General features: G+C 35.5%; 1 protein-coding gene across 5 annotated transcripts in view; it reads right to left on the minus strand.

The window, feature by feature from the left end:
* ERC2 (ELKS/RAB6-interacting/CAST family member 2) overlaps positions 1–16,839 on the minus strand; it is a 405,766-nt gene that overhangs the window by 265,096 nt on the left and 123,831 nt on the right. For all 5 annotated transcript variants that reach the window (XM_031058194.1, XM_031058193.1, XM_014307629.2 and 2 more), the window contains one exon: positions 1,703–1,840. In XM_031058194.1, the coding sequence (XP_030914054.1) occupies positions 1,703–1,840 (138 nt within the window). The remainder of the gene's footprint in view (positions 1–1,702; positions 1,841–16,839) is intronic.

The following is a 16,839-nucleotide window of genomic DNA, read 5'->3' on the forward strand; positions in this document are numbered from 1 at the left end:
ATAAACAACTCACTAAGGGTTCCTGTTTTTCCCATTTGGACAAACCTCTATCCCATATTTCTACTAGTATTCCCAGTGGAAATATTTAATAGCTATTGATAAAGTCTGTAGGTCTGAAGAATGCTGCTGCATAACAAAGTTACTGAGAGCAGTCAGGAGGAATTGGGAGGCTGGACACAGAAAGGAATGAGGCACATGTGTAAACAGACACTGTCAAAGTATTTAGCTGCCAGAAGACAGAAGAAAGCCAGGTGTAATTGCCCATTTGGAATTTCTAAAGGATGGCAACTAGCTTCTTTCGGTGTGTAACTTCATCCCAGAAATCACCCTCGACTTCAAAAAATCTGCCCTTCCTGGTGTGGCCTTCAAGGACTTACAATGGAAAAGAAATTGAGGGCGATTTCCCTGTACAACAATCAAAATCCTACCGAGAGCTTGGAAACTTTCTCCTCATTGTGGCTCATGCTCTCAGATCAAGCACCCCGTTGTTCAAAGCTAATCTGAACCCTAACTCGGCAGCGGTGCTTGCCTCCTACTCCTATGAAAGTCACTCTGCTTCCCAAAGGACTGTTTTAAAAAACCCTCAGCTGCCTCTATGGGCATTTTGGGAAAGTGACTATTCCAGAAAAGACAGTTTACAAAGAGAGAAAACAGATTAAAAAGTACTTTCTGTCATTTTTTATTACCATGCTGTGAGATTGATGAACACTGTGTCCAGATTAGCAGTGAAAGATTACAGAAATGTATAATTTTTCTGTATAAATAAATGCTTATCCACATGAATCGATACCAATAAGAACTTTTTTCAATGTTGTTGACCAAGCAAGTGCAAGAAAATCAATTAAACACACAAGAAATAAAAAATATGACATTAACATTGCATGCGTCAGTGCCAACACCACTGCAGCATTTTCAAGTTGTATGCAGTCACAAATACCTTCATAGGATTACACACCGCAGAATGGCACATATTACTTTACTGTTCACATTTAAGTAGTATATATTAAGATCTGTGAGCTGAAAAACGTGGGTATTTGTACTAATTTTTTTGGCATGTAAATTCACTTGCATTACCTCGTATTCAAAGTGAACTGAAAGAAGAAACCTGACCTCACTGAAACTGGTAGGAATGTTGCCACTAATTTAAACAGTCCAGGTTTAACCCTCCTCCTAGTTATTTTCAAATTAAAGGCATAGAGTTTGTTATGGAAAAAAAAAAGAATGCTCAATATTTTTTTTTTATTAAACAGTTTCCCTTAAAAATGAAGTGTAGGAAGCCAATAGTGCTCACAGCAAGCCAAGGTAACACTTGGTACAACCAACTGTTAATGGGAAAAATAACAGGATAATCAAGATCACAAAGACAGAAAAATGCTCAAAATTCTACCTTCTTAAAGTCAGGTGTCCAATGCCTTTCAGTTCTTTCAGGGAATAACCACTCACCTCATTGACTAAGGCAAAATCTTCCCATGTCCTGGGCCATTTTCTCCATAAGCACTCAAAGGACATCACTCATTCCCCTCCAAGTGTCAGTTCATCCCCGGACAGTCATTCCTGCTCATCCTACCACAACAGGGCCACCTGCTTCCCTGACAAGGCCCCCAGTCTTTGTGGGAGCTGTCAGGCCAACTTAGAAGCACATTTTCTGCACACACTTCACCCACAAGAGCAGCACATAAAGGTTTTCAAGAGAAAACTTTACCTTTTCTGATAGGGCTTCCTCTAAGGTTGCCAGTGCTGTGTCTGTATTACTGGAATCCGTCTGCAGCGACTTCACTCTGTCTTTTAGATTAGTTAGTTGTTTGTCTTTGTCCCTAAGTTGCTCCTGTAGATTTTCAATCTGTAAATAAAAACATTACAATAATCATCAACCTTTTCATAATGTTCCAATGCTGAGTGCATACACATCACACGTATGATACACATGCCTCATTACAACCACCAGGTGTGTAACTGCTATATCATCAACAGTTTTAAACTTCAGTTTTCTATTTTGTTTTCTTTTGCTGAAGAAGTATAATTTTCCAATAAAATAAAGGGAAAATCTCACTGCAGTCAGGTATTTTATTATTTAAATATTTTCTGATATTAATCACTCAAGTTTAAGTTACTGTGTTATCTCAGTAATTCAAAGTATGTCTGGAATTACCCCTTTAGATTATTCTAGTTCAATAAGAAGGACAAAAAAAAGGGTGAGGCAAACCAATCTGAGTGAGCCTTAAAATGAGGAAGAAGAAAGATTATAACCTGCCTATCTAAAATCTCTTCTTCCATGATGCCTTGCTGTAAGGAAAACAAAGCTGGGCAGAGATCAGGATGTTTATTCTTAAAAAGGCCAAACCCACAAACAACCAAACAAAAAATCTCAAGGGGCACCACTTCCATTCACTTTCTTCACCTCCACGAATACGTCAAGTACGTCACTCTACTTTGGATATTTTAACTTCTTTAAATAAAACTAGTTCCTCATCTAGAAAGTATTTGAACATATTGCTCAAGTACCTATAAGCACACTGTCATGATTTATAGTGGTTAATTCAGGAAGAGTTAAATCACAAAGGTTTTGCACAAGAAGTTGTCCACAGAGCACTGTGGACTTTGGAAGCAAATGTGAATAAAAGCACTCAGCTGCTGATTGTGATGGCAATCCCCCTCTGTGGCTGGAAGGCACTGTGACCTCTGGGCAGAATGCAGGGGGGTGTGTGTTGTGTCAGATGTGTAAAATTTCATTAATTGTCTCTTGGAAGAATCCCTCTCCCTCCATCCTGCACTCTCAGTGCCACTCATTATTATGCACCAACTGGCACAAACCCAAGATTTGTTACTTAAGACTTCATACAAATAAATAGCAACAAGAAAATTAACTGGTCTGTTATTTTAGTATGCCGCTTCAGATAATATAAGAAAACATGACAAAATCCATGAAGTATCATTTGTTCAAAACTGGTTTTAAATACGTTGTCAACATTAGACAAATTATTACTGTCAACAGATATTCAAACTCTTACTTTCATCAGTGATTTTTTTCACTTTGGATCACATTCCCTTGCTACTGAAATGAATTCAGTTTTCCTGTTCATTTTATAATGATTTTTTTTTTCACATAGCCAATATCTTTGCATTTAAAGCAACTCAGAGTTTAAGAGAAGCAGAAGCTTTTACAGTTACTTTAAAGATTTCTTTACAAACTGAAGTTGAATTCAATGCATGTGCAGCTCTGCACAAATCAACAGTTACGTTAATAAAAATTTGATCTCCATATGCAAGAACATACCACCATAATCAAATACACTTTAATTTGGGGCACACCTAGGTAAAAATTCTCCTCCTACTACATTATACAAGTGTGGGAGAAAAAATCCTGAAGTTTTGACATCATATATATCTACAATTAACAAGTCATAAAATCCACAGTACAGCTGTGTGCACTGCATAAAGTGTGTTTCCAAAAAATTAAATTTAAAAATAATTTAAATAAAAATTAAAACAAAATTTGAAAGTAAATTTGAAGGAGCACAATTCAATTAGAAATTCTTTATAGTATGTCAAATACAAGTCTCGTACCTTTTTTTCTTTTTCCTTTTTTTTAATATATACACCGCTTGGTATATCAGATTACTGCTATGAGCCAAAGATTCCACTTGCTGTGTAAACTATAAAATACTAAGGAATATATAGAAAGGTCTTTTTGGGAAGACCTGACATAGAATAGCTTACTCTTGTGAATGACCTCTTGCAATATTTTTCTTCGTGTGTATATTTTATACAGATACAGAAACATGATACATGTGTTAATGAGTTAAGAACTTTTTATTTTATGGCATGTGTATTAGTCACATCTAAAATTACATTAACTGGCATTCAGAGGACTGCACACTATGTTTCTTTCTTTACTTCATCCAAATATTAATGATTCCAACAACTGCCTCATGACACCCTGTGGAATACTTAAGCAATTGCACATTTCAGCTTCACCAAAACAAATTCTCCAGTAAAAGGGAAATAAAACAGGAGAGTGAATATTGATTACATGTTCTTTGAAACAAAGTTAAGATCTGCTCCTTTACTATCATCAGCTTGACCTACCAATTCTAGGCACCCTAAATTAAAGTACTTATTTCCTATGCACAGCGCTTATCTGAATTCCACAGCATTTACACGATTTCCTTCCTCTTAAAACTAATTGAAAATATGAGCCAACCCTTAACCAAGAAAACATGTTCTAAAATTATTCAGCATTTACAAAATTCTTTCCTCAGAGGTAAAAGAGAACGGGCAGCAAATTAAAAACATCCCCATTGAATCACAACTGCTTTAAAATAAGCCACTCAATACATACTCCATAGATAAAATAAGAGGAAAGGATCTAATTATTCTTCTATTTGTGCTATATAAACCTGAAGGAAATACTTTGATGGGAACAGGACCACACTGGGGTATGCTAAAGCAGAATCAGTACCACAGAGTATTTGTCCTTTGGGATGGGCACAGGATTAGCCAAGACCTACTGATGCAGACAAGACTTTATGACCAGTTAATCACAGAGTTCTCTCAACAAGATTACAGGAGACAAAGAGATTGAGAGGTCTCACACGCTAAAATCTTGGAACACAAGATATGATTTAGTTCTTCCTGAGATTTTTAAATCCAGAAACAACAAACCCTCTGGTAACCTCTGTCATTCTCCCACACACAAATGTATTTGGGAACAAGCATTTATGTAAGAATACAATTCTTTTACTGAATAATGACTTTTGAGCATGCCTGAATTCAGTTTGTCGCAGGGACTGTCAAGACCATCTTAATCCTCAAGTTCTTATTTTTTCTGATAGGAAGTTAGTTACTGTGAAGTTTTGTCAACATCTATTTCTTACCCCTGTAAACTGCTACTCCCTGTGCCAGGATGAAAAGAAAGTGCTCTATTCTTTCTGCATTTCAGAAAGTGTGTATATTCCCAGGGCTTAACCCAGACTTTATTCCTCCTTTTAAAACAATACCCTTACAGATAAATGTCTTTCCTATGAGGCATCCTGTCAATAAACTCAAGTGCTAATCTTGTCACCTTTTGGCGACAGTCTCAGGAATGCTTATTAAATACTCAAGGGATTAAATTAAATCTCACCCCCAGACAGGCTTTAAAAGTCTCCAGTAACCCAAGTTCTCAAAAGAAAACTCCTTTCATTGTCAAAATTAAGGTACTGTACTAAGGAACTTGCAAGAAAATTATATAATCAAAGAAAATGTTCCATGCTGTAACAATTTGCCTTCAGAGATATTAAAGCATTAAAGTAGAAGAGAATTTAAGAACCTGGAAGAGAAACATTTTCTAAGACTTCTCGGTCCCAGCAAATGAAACCATAAAGCCATATATTTAAACTTAGCAGCAAGTATTTCCCTCTCTTCTCTCTATTTGAGTTTTAAATAGCTCAGACAATAAGTATTTTGTAACAATGGGGTTTTTTACTCCAAACGTTCATTTTGCTCTATTCTAAATTTCTATAGGCAGAAGTCTTCAAGCTTTGTTTCATATTGAAGCACAGACTATGTCAATTCCAATGAAGTAAATCAATAACATAAGTTTAGTTTTATATAAATTTAAAATTGAAACATAGGAGAGAAAACAGTACTTTTGTATGTATCATTTGCATTAATTACCAAAAAAATCTTTGTATTTTAACAAATTAAATCCTACTAAACAATTTTCCAAGTACTGTTACAGTCTACTTTAAACAAGAAAAAGGGATTTAATAAGCAATTCATCCAACATGAGCATTATCTATGACTACTTAGTATTCATTTTCAGACTTTAGCTTCTGCCTTAGAGATATAGATAGCAAAAGACAAAAGTAATGTAACTATTAATCAAAACAGAAAAAAACAGGCATAGTTCAAACATAAAACTAAATGGCTACTTACACATAATTTATTTTTATTAGTAAGACTCATGGTAAATGTTCTGGCTCATATGGTCCTTTTCAGAAACATCTCAGGATGTCCCAGAACATGAAACCAGCTTTGGTAGTGACTCAACAAAATAGATGTCTACAGACATCCCAACATCTCCTTCTGGTGTCTGTGAATGTGTGCATGCTTAATTTGTAATGAAACAACAACAAATAAAAAGAAATTACCATGACTGTAAAATATTACTGAGTAGGTGTAGCGGACTTAATATATAGTTTTTGGAGAGCACTATTGATTTTTATCAATTTTTTTTTACCAAATGATAAAAAAAAATTAAATTACTTTACCATGACTGTAAAAATATTACTGAGTAGTTGTAGTGGACTTAATATAGAGATATAGTTTTTGGAGAGTACTATTGATTTATATCAATTTTTTTTTACCAAATGATAAAAAGTTATTAATGGTACAGTTATTAAATATCATATCAGGCACAATATTTGAAAATTAACAGGCTCTGCAGCAGCTATTTAGAATTTCAGCCTATGGAGTGAGAAGGGAAATTTTCCTTAGAGTCATGATACTACCTAAATGCAATTCTTAGTTTAAGTAGAACTTGCACTAGTTAAATGAGCCCACTGAAAGAGAATTTCTGCTTCAACAGTTTGACATTGCAGATTGCCTTTAGGCTTGAAAGAGACTGCCTCAAAAGTGCTTCCTCAACCAATGCCAGTAACTTTCACTTGTTCTTCATTATAAGTAAGTAGATGGACAAGCATTAACTAGGACTATTCCTTCAAAAGCAAAGTATCACATACTTTAACACTGACAGCGAAAGCACAGCCATGGGGTTCAGCCCCCTGAAGAGCACTAAGAGTTGCTCTTATATAAAAGCAAAAAAGAGTTGCTTTTATGTTGTATCTTACTAAAAAAGTCACATTTTCTTACAACAAATCTCTGTCCTAAGGAGTAAGCAGTGGAAGAATAGAGGAATATTTTAAAATCTAGAAGACATTCTTGCTGTAAACAGTTTAGTCCCATATGTTCACTCTGACTATCCATTCATTTGATAGTCTATCCACCATATCCACCACTGTATAGTTATAAAGCTGCAAATGCAAAAAAATTATATTAATGAAGACATGAAATTTACATTGATATCAAGCTTCTGAACAGCTGTTACACAGTAATTAAACTTTCCCAGAGTATGCTAAGGAAAGCAAGTCAGTCTGTGGTAGAATTCAAAGGTCTACTCACATAATGTGCAAGTATTTCCCACATCATTATTTGTTCTGTGTGATTCAGTTTGTTAAATGCATCAACTGAAGACTAGAGAAATCTCAGGGAAAGCAGCACAGTACAGAAGCATAAAGTATTATCACAGTATATTAAAAAATCCAATAAAATTTGGACTTTACCTAAAGAGAAAATACATATACCAAATAATTTCAGAGAGAGGAAAAAATATATAAAAAGAAGGAAAAGAATCTATGAACTGTCGATCAGTAGGGGAAAATGTATGTCATTTACTGGGATATGCAGTAATATTCTCTGGTTAGTACCTATTATATGTGACTTTAAAAAAATTATCTTTATTCCATGATTGGAAACATCAATCTACTGTCTCATGTACACATAGAAACTGAGAGAGCATCCTATTGCATCAATAAATAGAAGCAAATGCAACTAAAATTGGAGATCAAAAGTGATAACTATCTTTTCCCATTCTTCTTCCAAAACAAGCATGTATGTTTGTTTTATTGTACAGTCACTAAAGGAAATAATTCATCCACTTTTACTTACTGTAAGACTCTAGATCCTTCCATAATACAGGATTCAAAGTACAGGTACAGGAAGGATTCAGAGGAATCAACAAGCATTAAGAAAAAAGAGGTGTGCGCTGAGTTTTCATACAGAGAGCAGAAGAAAACTCCCCCAGGGCTGTTTAGGGAAGAGCTCTGCCCTCAAGTCAGCTGATACTTTTACAGGGCTATAAAAGCAGGTCAGTGGGCAAACCAGCCAAGAGAGGAGAAGGCTGTCACACAGAAAAGAGCTCCTGGACTCAGAGCTTGGCTTCTGTTGCCAGACTCAAGCTGAGAAAGAGCTGGAACTTAATGCTAAAATTAACCTTCCCCAGGAAGCTAGCCAAAAGAAGCCTGGGCTGATAATATCCACTTGCGTATCTGGAAATACTCAGTCTCTGTCTCCTTCTCCTCAGGGGCCAATAAATACTCTGAACAAAACAGCTTGACTCTTGGACTCTTCTAAGCAGGACTCACAATCTTGTGAGACATCCATTGAAAAGCTTTTGCTCTCATTATACGTATTTACTGTGATGTAATTCAGAATGCAATAGGTATTTTCCAGATAGTGAGTACAGAAATACAAAATAAACTAACACATAATTCCATTTATGACAAGAGGATGCCGACATTCATTCTTAAGCTAATGCTTCTTATAAAGTCTGTCTGTATATATGAGGGCCAGATTTTCAAGCTGGGTTGGTTGGGTACTGACGTCTCACAATATTTTATGAGTTACAAGCTGATTACTGAAATTTTTTTGAAGTCTAGCCCAATTTGCACACTGAGAGCACCTGAACTACTAGTCAAAGTTAACCATGAAAAATACTACCCTTCTGCTGCTTGAAAACATCTGGTGGTATTCTACTCATGGCCAGTTTTGTACTATTTGGTGTATATCCCTATAAAATAGGCTACATTGGCTTACACCAAAACTTTTTAAAGACTACTTTGCATGAAAAACTATTACACTGTGTCATATGCCAGTGAGAGAAGTACATCTGTTTTACTAGACTGTAATGTAAATTCACATGGAGGAAAAAAAGAATGCTTTGGCATTCTTATATTTTGAATCGAAATCATTGAAGTTGAATGTGATTTTCAGTGTGTATCTTGTCATTCCTACTATGTCTGTATCATTTGGGAAGACTTGGGGCCCTCTGTCCAGATTGAAAACTTATAGCACATCCCATATAAAAGTTAACAGATGGTGAGAAGAGAGAGGCAGCTGACAAGTTGTACAGACAAGTGCTGGGCAACAGGGAACACTGAAAAGGAAAGCTACAAAAGAAATAGAGTAAGAATAGGCAGCTCAAGAGGCTGCAGAAAGAGAGCAGAAGCCAGTTTGACAGTAGCTTGGGAAGTTTTCCAGAGCAATGAACACAGAGAAATCAAAAGGCTGGACAAGAACAGGGAGTAACAAAAGGTGTGTGGTGTGTGCTGTGCTTTAAAACACAGAAATATATAAAGGGAAATATATGTAATAGAAAAGGAAAAACAACAAAAGCTGGGAAATAGATGACCAGTCTGTTCTGAAAGCGGATTTCATTTGGATATCCAAAGTATTACAAGAAAAACATTAAAAAGCATATTACCTTTTAATTTAAATTATTTCACTTTATAACATGTTATTAAAATAAATATAGTTATTAAAGAGTAAGATCGTAATTTTATATCCTTAGGAAAATTATTAAGATAGGAAAACAGAGAGACATCCAGGAAAAAAAGATTTCCATTACAGAAAAGAGCCGTAACTTTGAGTTCTGAATAACAGGCAGAAACCTTACTAACTGCTTCATTTCAAAGTGAAAAGGTTGAGCAGGTTGTGATGTGGAAAGGCTCGAAGCCTGACTTAATCCCTAGAGAAAAAAAATGTTTTCTTTCACTTTAAGAATCTCCTTCAAATCCTGCTTGTGGGCAGTGGAACATACTGTAATACCCTAAGATCCTTTCCAGGACTGCCTATGTTACCCAGCAATGAAAAACCTATGATAATTGAATTTCCTTTCCTATTTGAAGGCTATCCAATCACTTAATAGATGACCTTGTCAATCTGATTTCATGCTACTCATTTTCTAAGATTTACACTGTCCAAAATAATTTATCCTCATTTGTGATATTTATACCTTCAGAATGTTGTAAAAAACTAAGCTCTACTGACTTTAGACAGATACCCAAACCCAACAAGTTTTGACCATTCTTCTTGTCTGACACTTTGATATTTCCATCCTTCTTTTGACCACAAGATGTCTGAAATCACACATGGTTTTTCAGGTGGGATGACACAAAAGCCATTTAGAGAGCAGTTATCTTTTGCTCCACTACCCATTATTTCTGCAGACAGAACATTGGCAATTTTCACTACCACATCCCATTTGAAATACTTTTCAAAACTGTATTAATCATTGCCTTCAGCCTCCTGGCCCAAATTTCTTTTTGGGCTAGTCATCATCTCTTTTTCTTCATCTGCATTCAAAGGTGGTTGGAGTTGGTTTTCCCTATTTGAAACAGTGAAGAATATTTTCTAAATGAAAATGCTGAATAAAGTTATATATGAGACAAAAGTCATTCTCACTCCAAATAAGTCCCTCTCAACTGCAGTATTTATTCTTTTTGATTGCTCTTCAATCAACTCCAATTGGTTTTTTTTATTACCTATTTTTTCACTTGTTTTCTTGCTCTCTTGTATTATTTTTTCCCTATTCAATCCTGAATTATGATTTATAATAAAATATTTGAAATCTAGAAAGTCACTGCTCCACTGAAATACCATATACTTGATGGTAGCAATCCAGTTAAGGAACTGACACCAAATTTAAGCTCTGTCATTATTTGCAGTATCCCAGTTTTTCTCGCCTATTTTTCATATTTTAGTTTATGCACATGTGCACTGTAATACTTTAAAAATATCTGTTTTATTTTTACTAACACCACTGTATATTTCTATTGATGGTTTAAGGTTACTCTTTAAATCACCAGCCTGAGTGAAAGAAAAGAATACCTTTATTTCCTTTCCTGGAAAGTTTAAAGAGATATTTAACATGCTTTGTAAGGTTTGAATGTGAAACTCAATACATTTCCCATTTAAACAAGTCCTGTAGTTTTGATTCCAATGCAAAGCTATAAAAGATACAAGAGTCTAGACAAAAGCAAAATAAATGCACATTCAAACATCATCACACTGCTCCAAAGGCAAAGGACAGTGTAACTCAGATCACACACAATTCCAAAAATAGCAAATGCCTAATCCCAACACGTTACAACTAATTCTGTCAGAAGATTTGGCCATTACCTACATTATACCCATAATTTCATTTCTCCTTATATGAACAGTTTCACAACATCCCTTTCACACAGAACTGTGTGACAATATTAAACATATTTTGTACAAAGACTTCAAAATTACAGACAGATAATTCACTCAACAGATCATGTTAGTTGTACTTGATTGTTTCAGAGAAATCCCAGGATATTTCATTAATTGAGAAATTTTCAGATATGCATACCACTCCTAATTTGAAACAAATAATTAATTGCATAGAACTTATATCTGTAAATAACAGATATTTTACACCTGAAGGGAAAAACATTGCAAGTATGGTTCTTTAAAACTGCTCAATCCTATTTAGTTCTTAATTATGTATCTGTTTCCACACTCTTACAAATTTTCTTGAGTTTTCCCATATTCTCTATCTTCCAGTTTTCTTATAAAATATTCTACTTAATAATACAATACATCATCAACAGAGGAAAAGTATTAAACTTTACACTACTTTATTCTCAAATTAAGGCATAAAGGGGTAGAAAGGTTGAAAAGGGAGGAGGAATGCCCTAAAAATTGAAATTAATTTTAGATGAATTTTTTTTTAATTTGTAATAGCAAAAAAATTTACATTGAAAGTAAAAATAACAGCCCTGTCCCCTCACTACTATAAAAAATAGATATAGGAATTTAATACAGCTATGTTTATTTCTACTATAAGAACACCCTGGCCTTCGAAATCACATTTAAAACATTGTAATGGAGAATCCAGTTTCACATGGTATCATTTTATATGAGTTTCCTGAAGTACCAGTGGTAAAAAGCAGGAAAAACCCCAGAGCAGCAAAGCTGAAATGGTTAGGCAGCAATTAATCAGAAATAATAATATTCTTCCAATTGGAAAGTTTCCCTTTAGCTCCTTGGTTACAGAAACCATCTATATTCATATATAAGAGACAGTGGAATACATTTACATGAAAGGAAAGCTTTTGCAGAAGGATAACAGATCCCTGCCCCCTTATTTAGAGATGTCTTTTCTAAATCATTCTAAATTAACATATGGTCAATGTACATAGGTTTAGACCCATTAAGAGTTGAAGTGTTCAAAAGGTTCATCAGAGAACTCAGATTCTTGTTACTATGAGATGTAATTTAATATTCTCACTATAGCTGCACCAAAGACAATGCACATATTGAGTTTCACCATTAGGTACTGCAGGCCAGGCACAGTCTTTAGACATATAAACTATCAAAGCACCACTAAACTTAAACTGAAATGTTAAACGCATCAACTTGGATGTCTTTAATCAACATCTGCTGAACAGTTTAGTTTCTCTATGGCAGAAAAGGTAAGACAGCAATGCTTTTATGGAAATGTCTGAATAGGAAGTAATCTGTAATCTGATATGGTTTTGTGTTTAAGATAGTTTGCTTTTGGGATGAAAAATGTCTTTTAAAAAGTAAAATGATTGAATTTCCTTTATCTTGTATCGCCTCAAAACCAGCAGGTTGGTATGTGAAACTCAGCCTCACTCTAACACCATCAACTACACAAAAAATAAAGGAAAACTTTTAGAAATTACACCTATGAAAGAAATACGTTTCTCTCTGAATCAGTTTTCATTAGCACTTTGATGCCTACAATTTGGTAATCAATTTATCCATCCTTATCCATTTTGCTTCCTTCCCTTTTTTTTATTAATTGTAAAAGCTTTGATGAAAGGATCTGTGAAGAACACTCACTGTCGCTTTTGCAATTACAGCAAAGTCCTGAAGATGCATTTGAAGGTAACCTGCTGCTGCAATGTCAGTGACACTGACATACTATACTAAAATATGTCCCTTTTTTCCCTCTGATTTATGTTTCTTTGCTGGACAATGAGAAGTTTCAGCAGCTGTAAGATGCAGCTCTCTCCCACTGAGCTTCATGTTCTCTCTGTGAGCCATGTACCCCTCTGCATGGAAGGGTTTAACAGACACTGGATAAAACCCTCACAAGAGGGGTGAGTTAGGAGCTTGAAGTTAAGAACAAGGACTTGGAAGTCCTTTAGAGATTATTGATATATCAATAACAGCCTGTATCAATATATTACGCAGATTGACTATCTCTGTACTTCTGCAAGCAAAAGAATTATTACCAGTCCATTTTTGTCATGCTTTCTCTTCAAGAACATGCACATAATTTTAAGTGTAAAATTCTCTAAAAAACTTGAGCATCACTTAGCAATGAAGCTACAACAGTTTGACAACAACCCAATTTTCAGTGTCTCCCATTCAGATGGCAGATACTACTGACAGTTTGGATTGAATGATGCTACAAGTTCAATGCTACAGAACAGTCAGAGACAGAAAAGAGCTGCCTGACCATGGATGTATTTTCTTCCCCCTCCCCAAAGGATGGGATTTAAAAGGATTCATGGAAATGGTTGCAACCCAAAAATTTCAAGACAGAGGATTAACTATATTACATTATATTTCATAAATGGACAGCGCATAGAAATCAGTAACAGTTAAAGTGAGCAAACAATGAGAACTGATGAACACAAAATGTCATGGAAGAAATTACAGTAAATCTAATTATTGTAATTCTAACACAACAAGACAAGCTCCCTAGGACAGTTTACAGGGGTGACCTCTCTTGCAATTAAATTAACAAACTCCTGTTCTCTATTACCATATTCTAATTCTATACTTTGAAGTTCTTCCCATTTGATCAGCTGTTTACTATCCTCCCAACATTCAAAGAATCTCAAAAGTCATGGATTTATATTAAATAAACATTCAAATCAAACTATTTATGGTTCCCATGACAGCCACAACAAAATCTCAGACTTAATCATGAATGAAGAATTTGGGATAGGACACAGCAGGTACTTCACTCAAATTTAAATTATGCTTTAACACCCTCCCTCCTGTCAACAAGCTTTAAGATGAAAACTTGACAGATTCCTGTGGACTTTTAGCAGCTTCTCCCTCAAGATCAGCAGAAGGTTCTGTAGAGAGGAACACACAGAGGTTCCCATGGTGTACAGTCACTTTGGCATGGGGTCAAGCACAGAGCAATAAAAGACTCTGTGCCTTTCTGGGGACATTAATGCAGATTTCTGCTGTCAAATTAAGGTATCTCTTAGGCAATAAATATAGTGAGCCTGATTTTTGTCCCTGATAAGTATGGGGGGTTCCTGGCACAATTGTCTTTAGCAAATTTACTGCAGGTTTACTCTTAAGTGAATGGTAAATAAGCCAAATATTTCTGTCATATATGAAAGATTACACAATCTTATGCTATTTTTATTTTTTACTTCCCAAGAATTGCTTTAGTCCCTCCTCTTTGTTTCACTTTGATCTAAGCACTGTGCCTGGCTGGGCGTTAAAAATTAAAGTCAGGTGTGTTAGAAGGAAGTGAATTAGATTCAGATTCCATTCTAAAGTTGGACTTATTCTACTCATACTCAAACATACCACTGCTGATTCTCCCACCAAGAAATACATACTGCTTGGCAACATGAAAATTATCAAAGCAATCTGACCAAATTGGCACCATTAGCTCCGGCCACATCTGGTAACAATAATATGAAGGGAGAAGTATGAAGATAACAATTCTCATTTATTGTTACCATTAAACTTATCTGCATGCATACTCCTGAGTCTTTGAACTTCATGATTTCATAAAGCCAGTAACAGCTCCACTCAAAGGTGAAGGGTGATGCTTCTCCAAATGTGATTAAACACCCAGTTTAGTGAGGTATTAGAGTCTCTAGTCCCAGAGTGCTCAGTCAGAGGAACAGCAATAGAATACCACCAGCAAAACACAACTGCCAACATCAAGGAGCTCTAGCAATGTGTAAATTAGGGTGGTTGATTCTATGCCAATAGAAGAGTAGAGTTTTAATATACTACAAAAATGCTAAAACCCAACTGCTAATGCATAACCCTGCTTTTTATATTTAGTAGGAAATGTTTCTTTTTCACTCACAGATATAAGAAACTTGGATATACACTTGGTAAAGCTACAGATCAAGTGTAACTGCCTACCCCAGCAAGTAGGTGAACAAGGGCAGTGGGATCTATTTATTTCAGGATTAGGCAAGGATGGTTTATCCTGATTAATGTTATTCAGTCACTACATTGCTGAATATTTTGCACGTCAGACTATAAAAAATAAATCTCAGATGAAATCATACATAAAATGTATCATTTCTGAATCACTTCAGATTTAAAACTGTCTTCTCATAATACTGCATATTAACAAGCTGATTCATTTATTTTCCTAAGGAACACTTCATAAAATTATGATTTGAGATGTGCCTATCCCTGTGAATCCCCCTCATCAATGTCTGTGTCAGTCACTGAAGGTGAGAAGCCACCCAACCTCCTTCCTGCTGCCATAAATCACTCACCTGGAGCATGGACCGTGAAAGCTTCCAAGAAAAACATCAGCATGTAATAAGACATACAAGCCTTTTGGGCTTGTGCAATACTTTGTTCCACTCACTGCTTCTTGGGGGATCTGATTTTGTGTCATTTCAATGAGTTGTCAAAGATTCAGTGCTAAACTGCTGGCAGGTACAAAACCAGCTGAGTCTGTCATGTTGAGACAGTGGGGAAATAGCCAGGCTGCCACTCAAAGATGCAGTTCCAAGAGCAGGGAATTACATGAATATACCCTCAGTCAGCAGCTAAAACTTCTAAGTGAGTCATGACAGCAGGATACCTCCATGTAAAATTATTCTATTACACTTATAAAACTTTCCCTTATAATTTCTAATTCAAATTAGTAGACTTCTATTACATTTTTTGGAGAGAAATTTCATTTCTTCCAAGAAAAATATTTTTCTCCTAAACAATTCTGATTTCCCCTGATTCTTTTTCGGATATATAGGTAGCCATCAATTTCCCTAAATAATATTTAGAGACCATAAATAATATTTAGACCATAAATTCTTTTATAGTCTACTGAACCTCCAAAATATGACAACTTCCCCTTCCCTTTTGCCCAGTCACACTACACATAACTGAGCTCTTTCACACTTCAAAAGAAATTTCCCCCAACTCTATTAAATAGAAAATATTACTCTTTACACAGCTTAAAATTCCCAGCATGTGAGTTGGCTGTTTTCTCAGCATGAATAAAACTTAATATCATATTGAAAGATAACTTTGTTAATTAGTATTGACATTTCAGAGCTGAAGGGCAGATTCCTTCCCCCCCAGCAGCCCTGGTGTCACACCAGCAGTGTGAAACCCTTATGTAAGTGCCTCATTAGGCTCAGTCCCTCCTTGCAGATGACACACTATGTGTGGGAGCACTTGTGTATGCTATGAACAACTTGAGGATTCAACAATCCCATTCTCTTCATCATCTGAGGAATCCTCTCCAAACCAGATAGCATAACTTGATCTACAATAACTTATTATTGTAGTGTAGACAATTGCAGTCAGTATTTCTTCTTACCTTGAGAGTCTTGAGACTTACTTGAGACTTACAACACACATGATAATCAAAAATTACCATGTTCACAGAACTGGCATCACATTAAAGTTTTTAAATTTCCTAACTCATGAAACTCTATTTGAGGAATTTGTGATTTTCTCCTACATAGCAAAGTGCTTATTTTCAAATAGGCCAGAAGGCAGAAGTGTGTAATCCATCTCTCCTCCTTTTAAAGTGTAGGCTTGAAAAAGAACAGCAGTAGCAAGCAGGTCATGGAGCACAGAGGAGGGGAGAACAACAAAATTCTGGACTTCTAGCCTCAATGGGTCCCAAATTCATTGGAAAGGACAATCCATTCAAGCAAAGGCTGGAAAAGTTTATAACAATCCTGAATTTCAATGTGCAAGGACCTAGACTCATAACTATGGTTTTAGACT

Source organism: Geospiza fortis, unplaced genomic scaffold (assembly GCF_000277835.1).
Source record: "Geospiza fortis unplaced genomic scaffold, GeoFor_1.0 scaffold78, whole genome shotgun sequence".
Classification (NCBI taxonomy): domain Eukaryota; kingdom Metazoa; phylum Chordata; class Aves; order Passeriformes; family Thraupidae; genus Geospiza; species Geospiza fortis.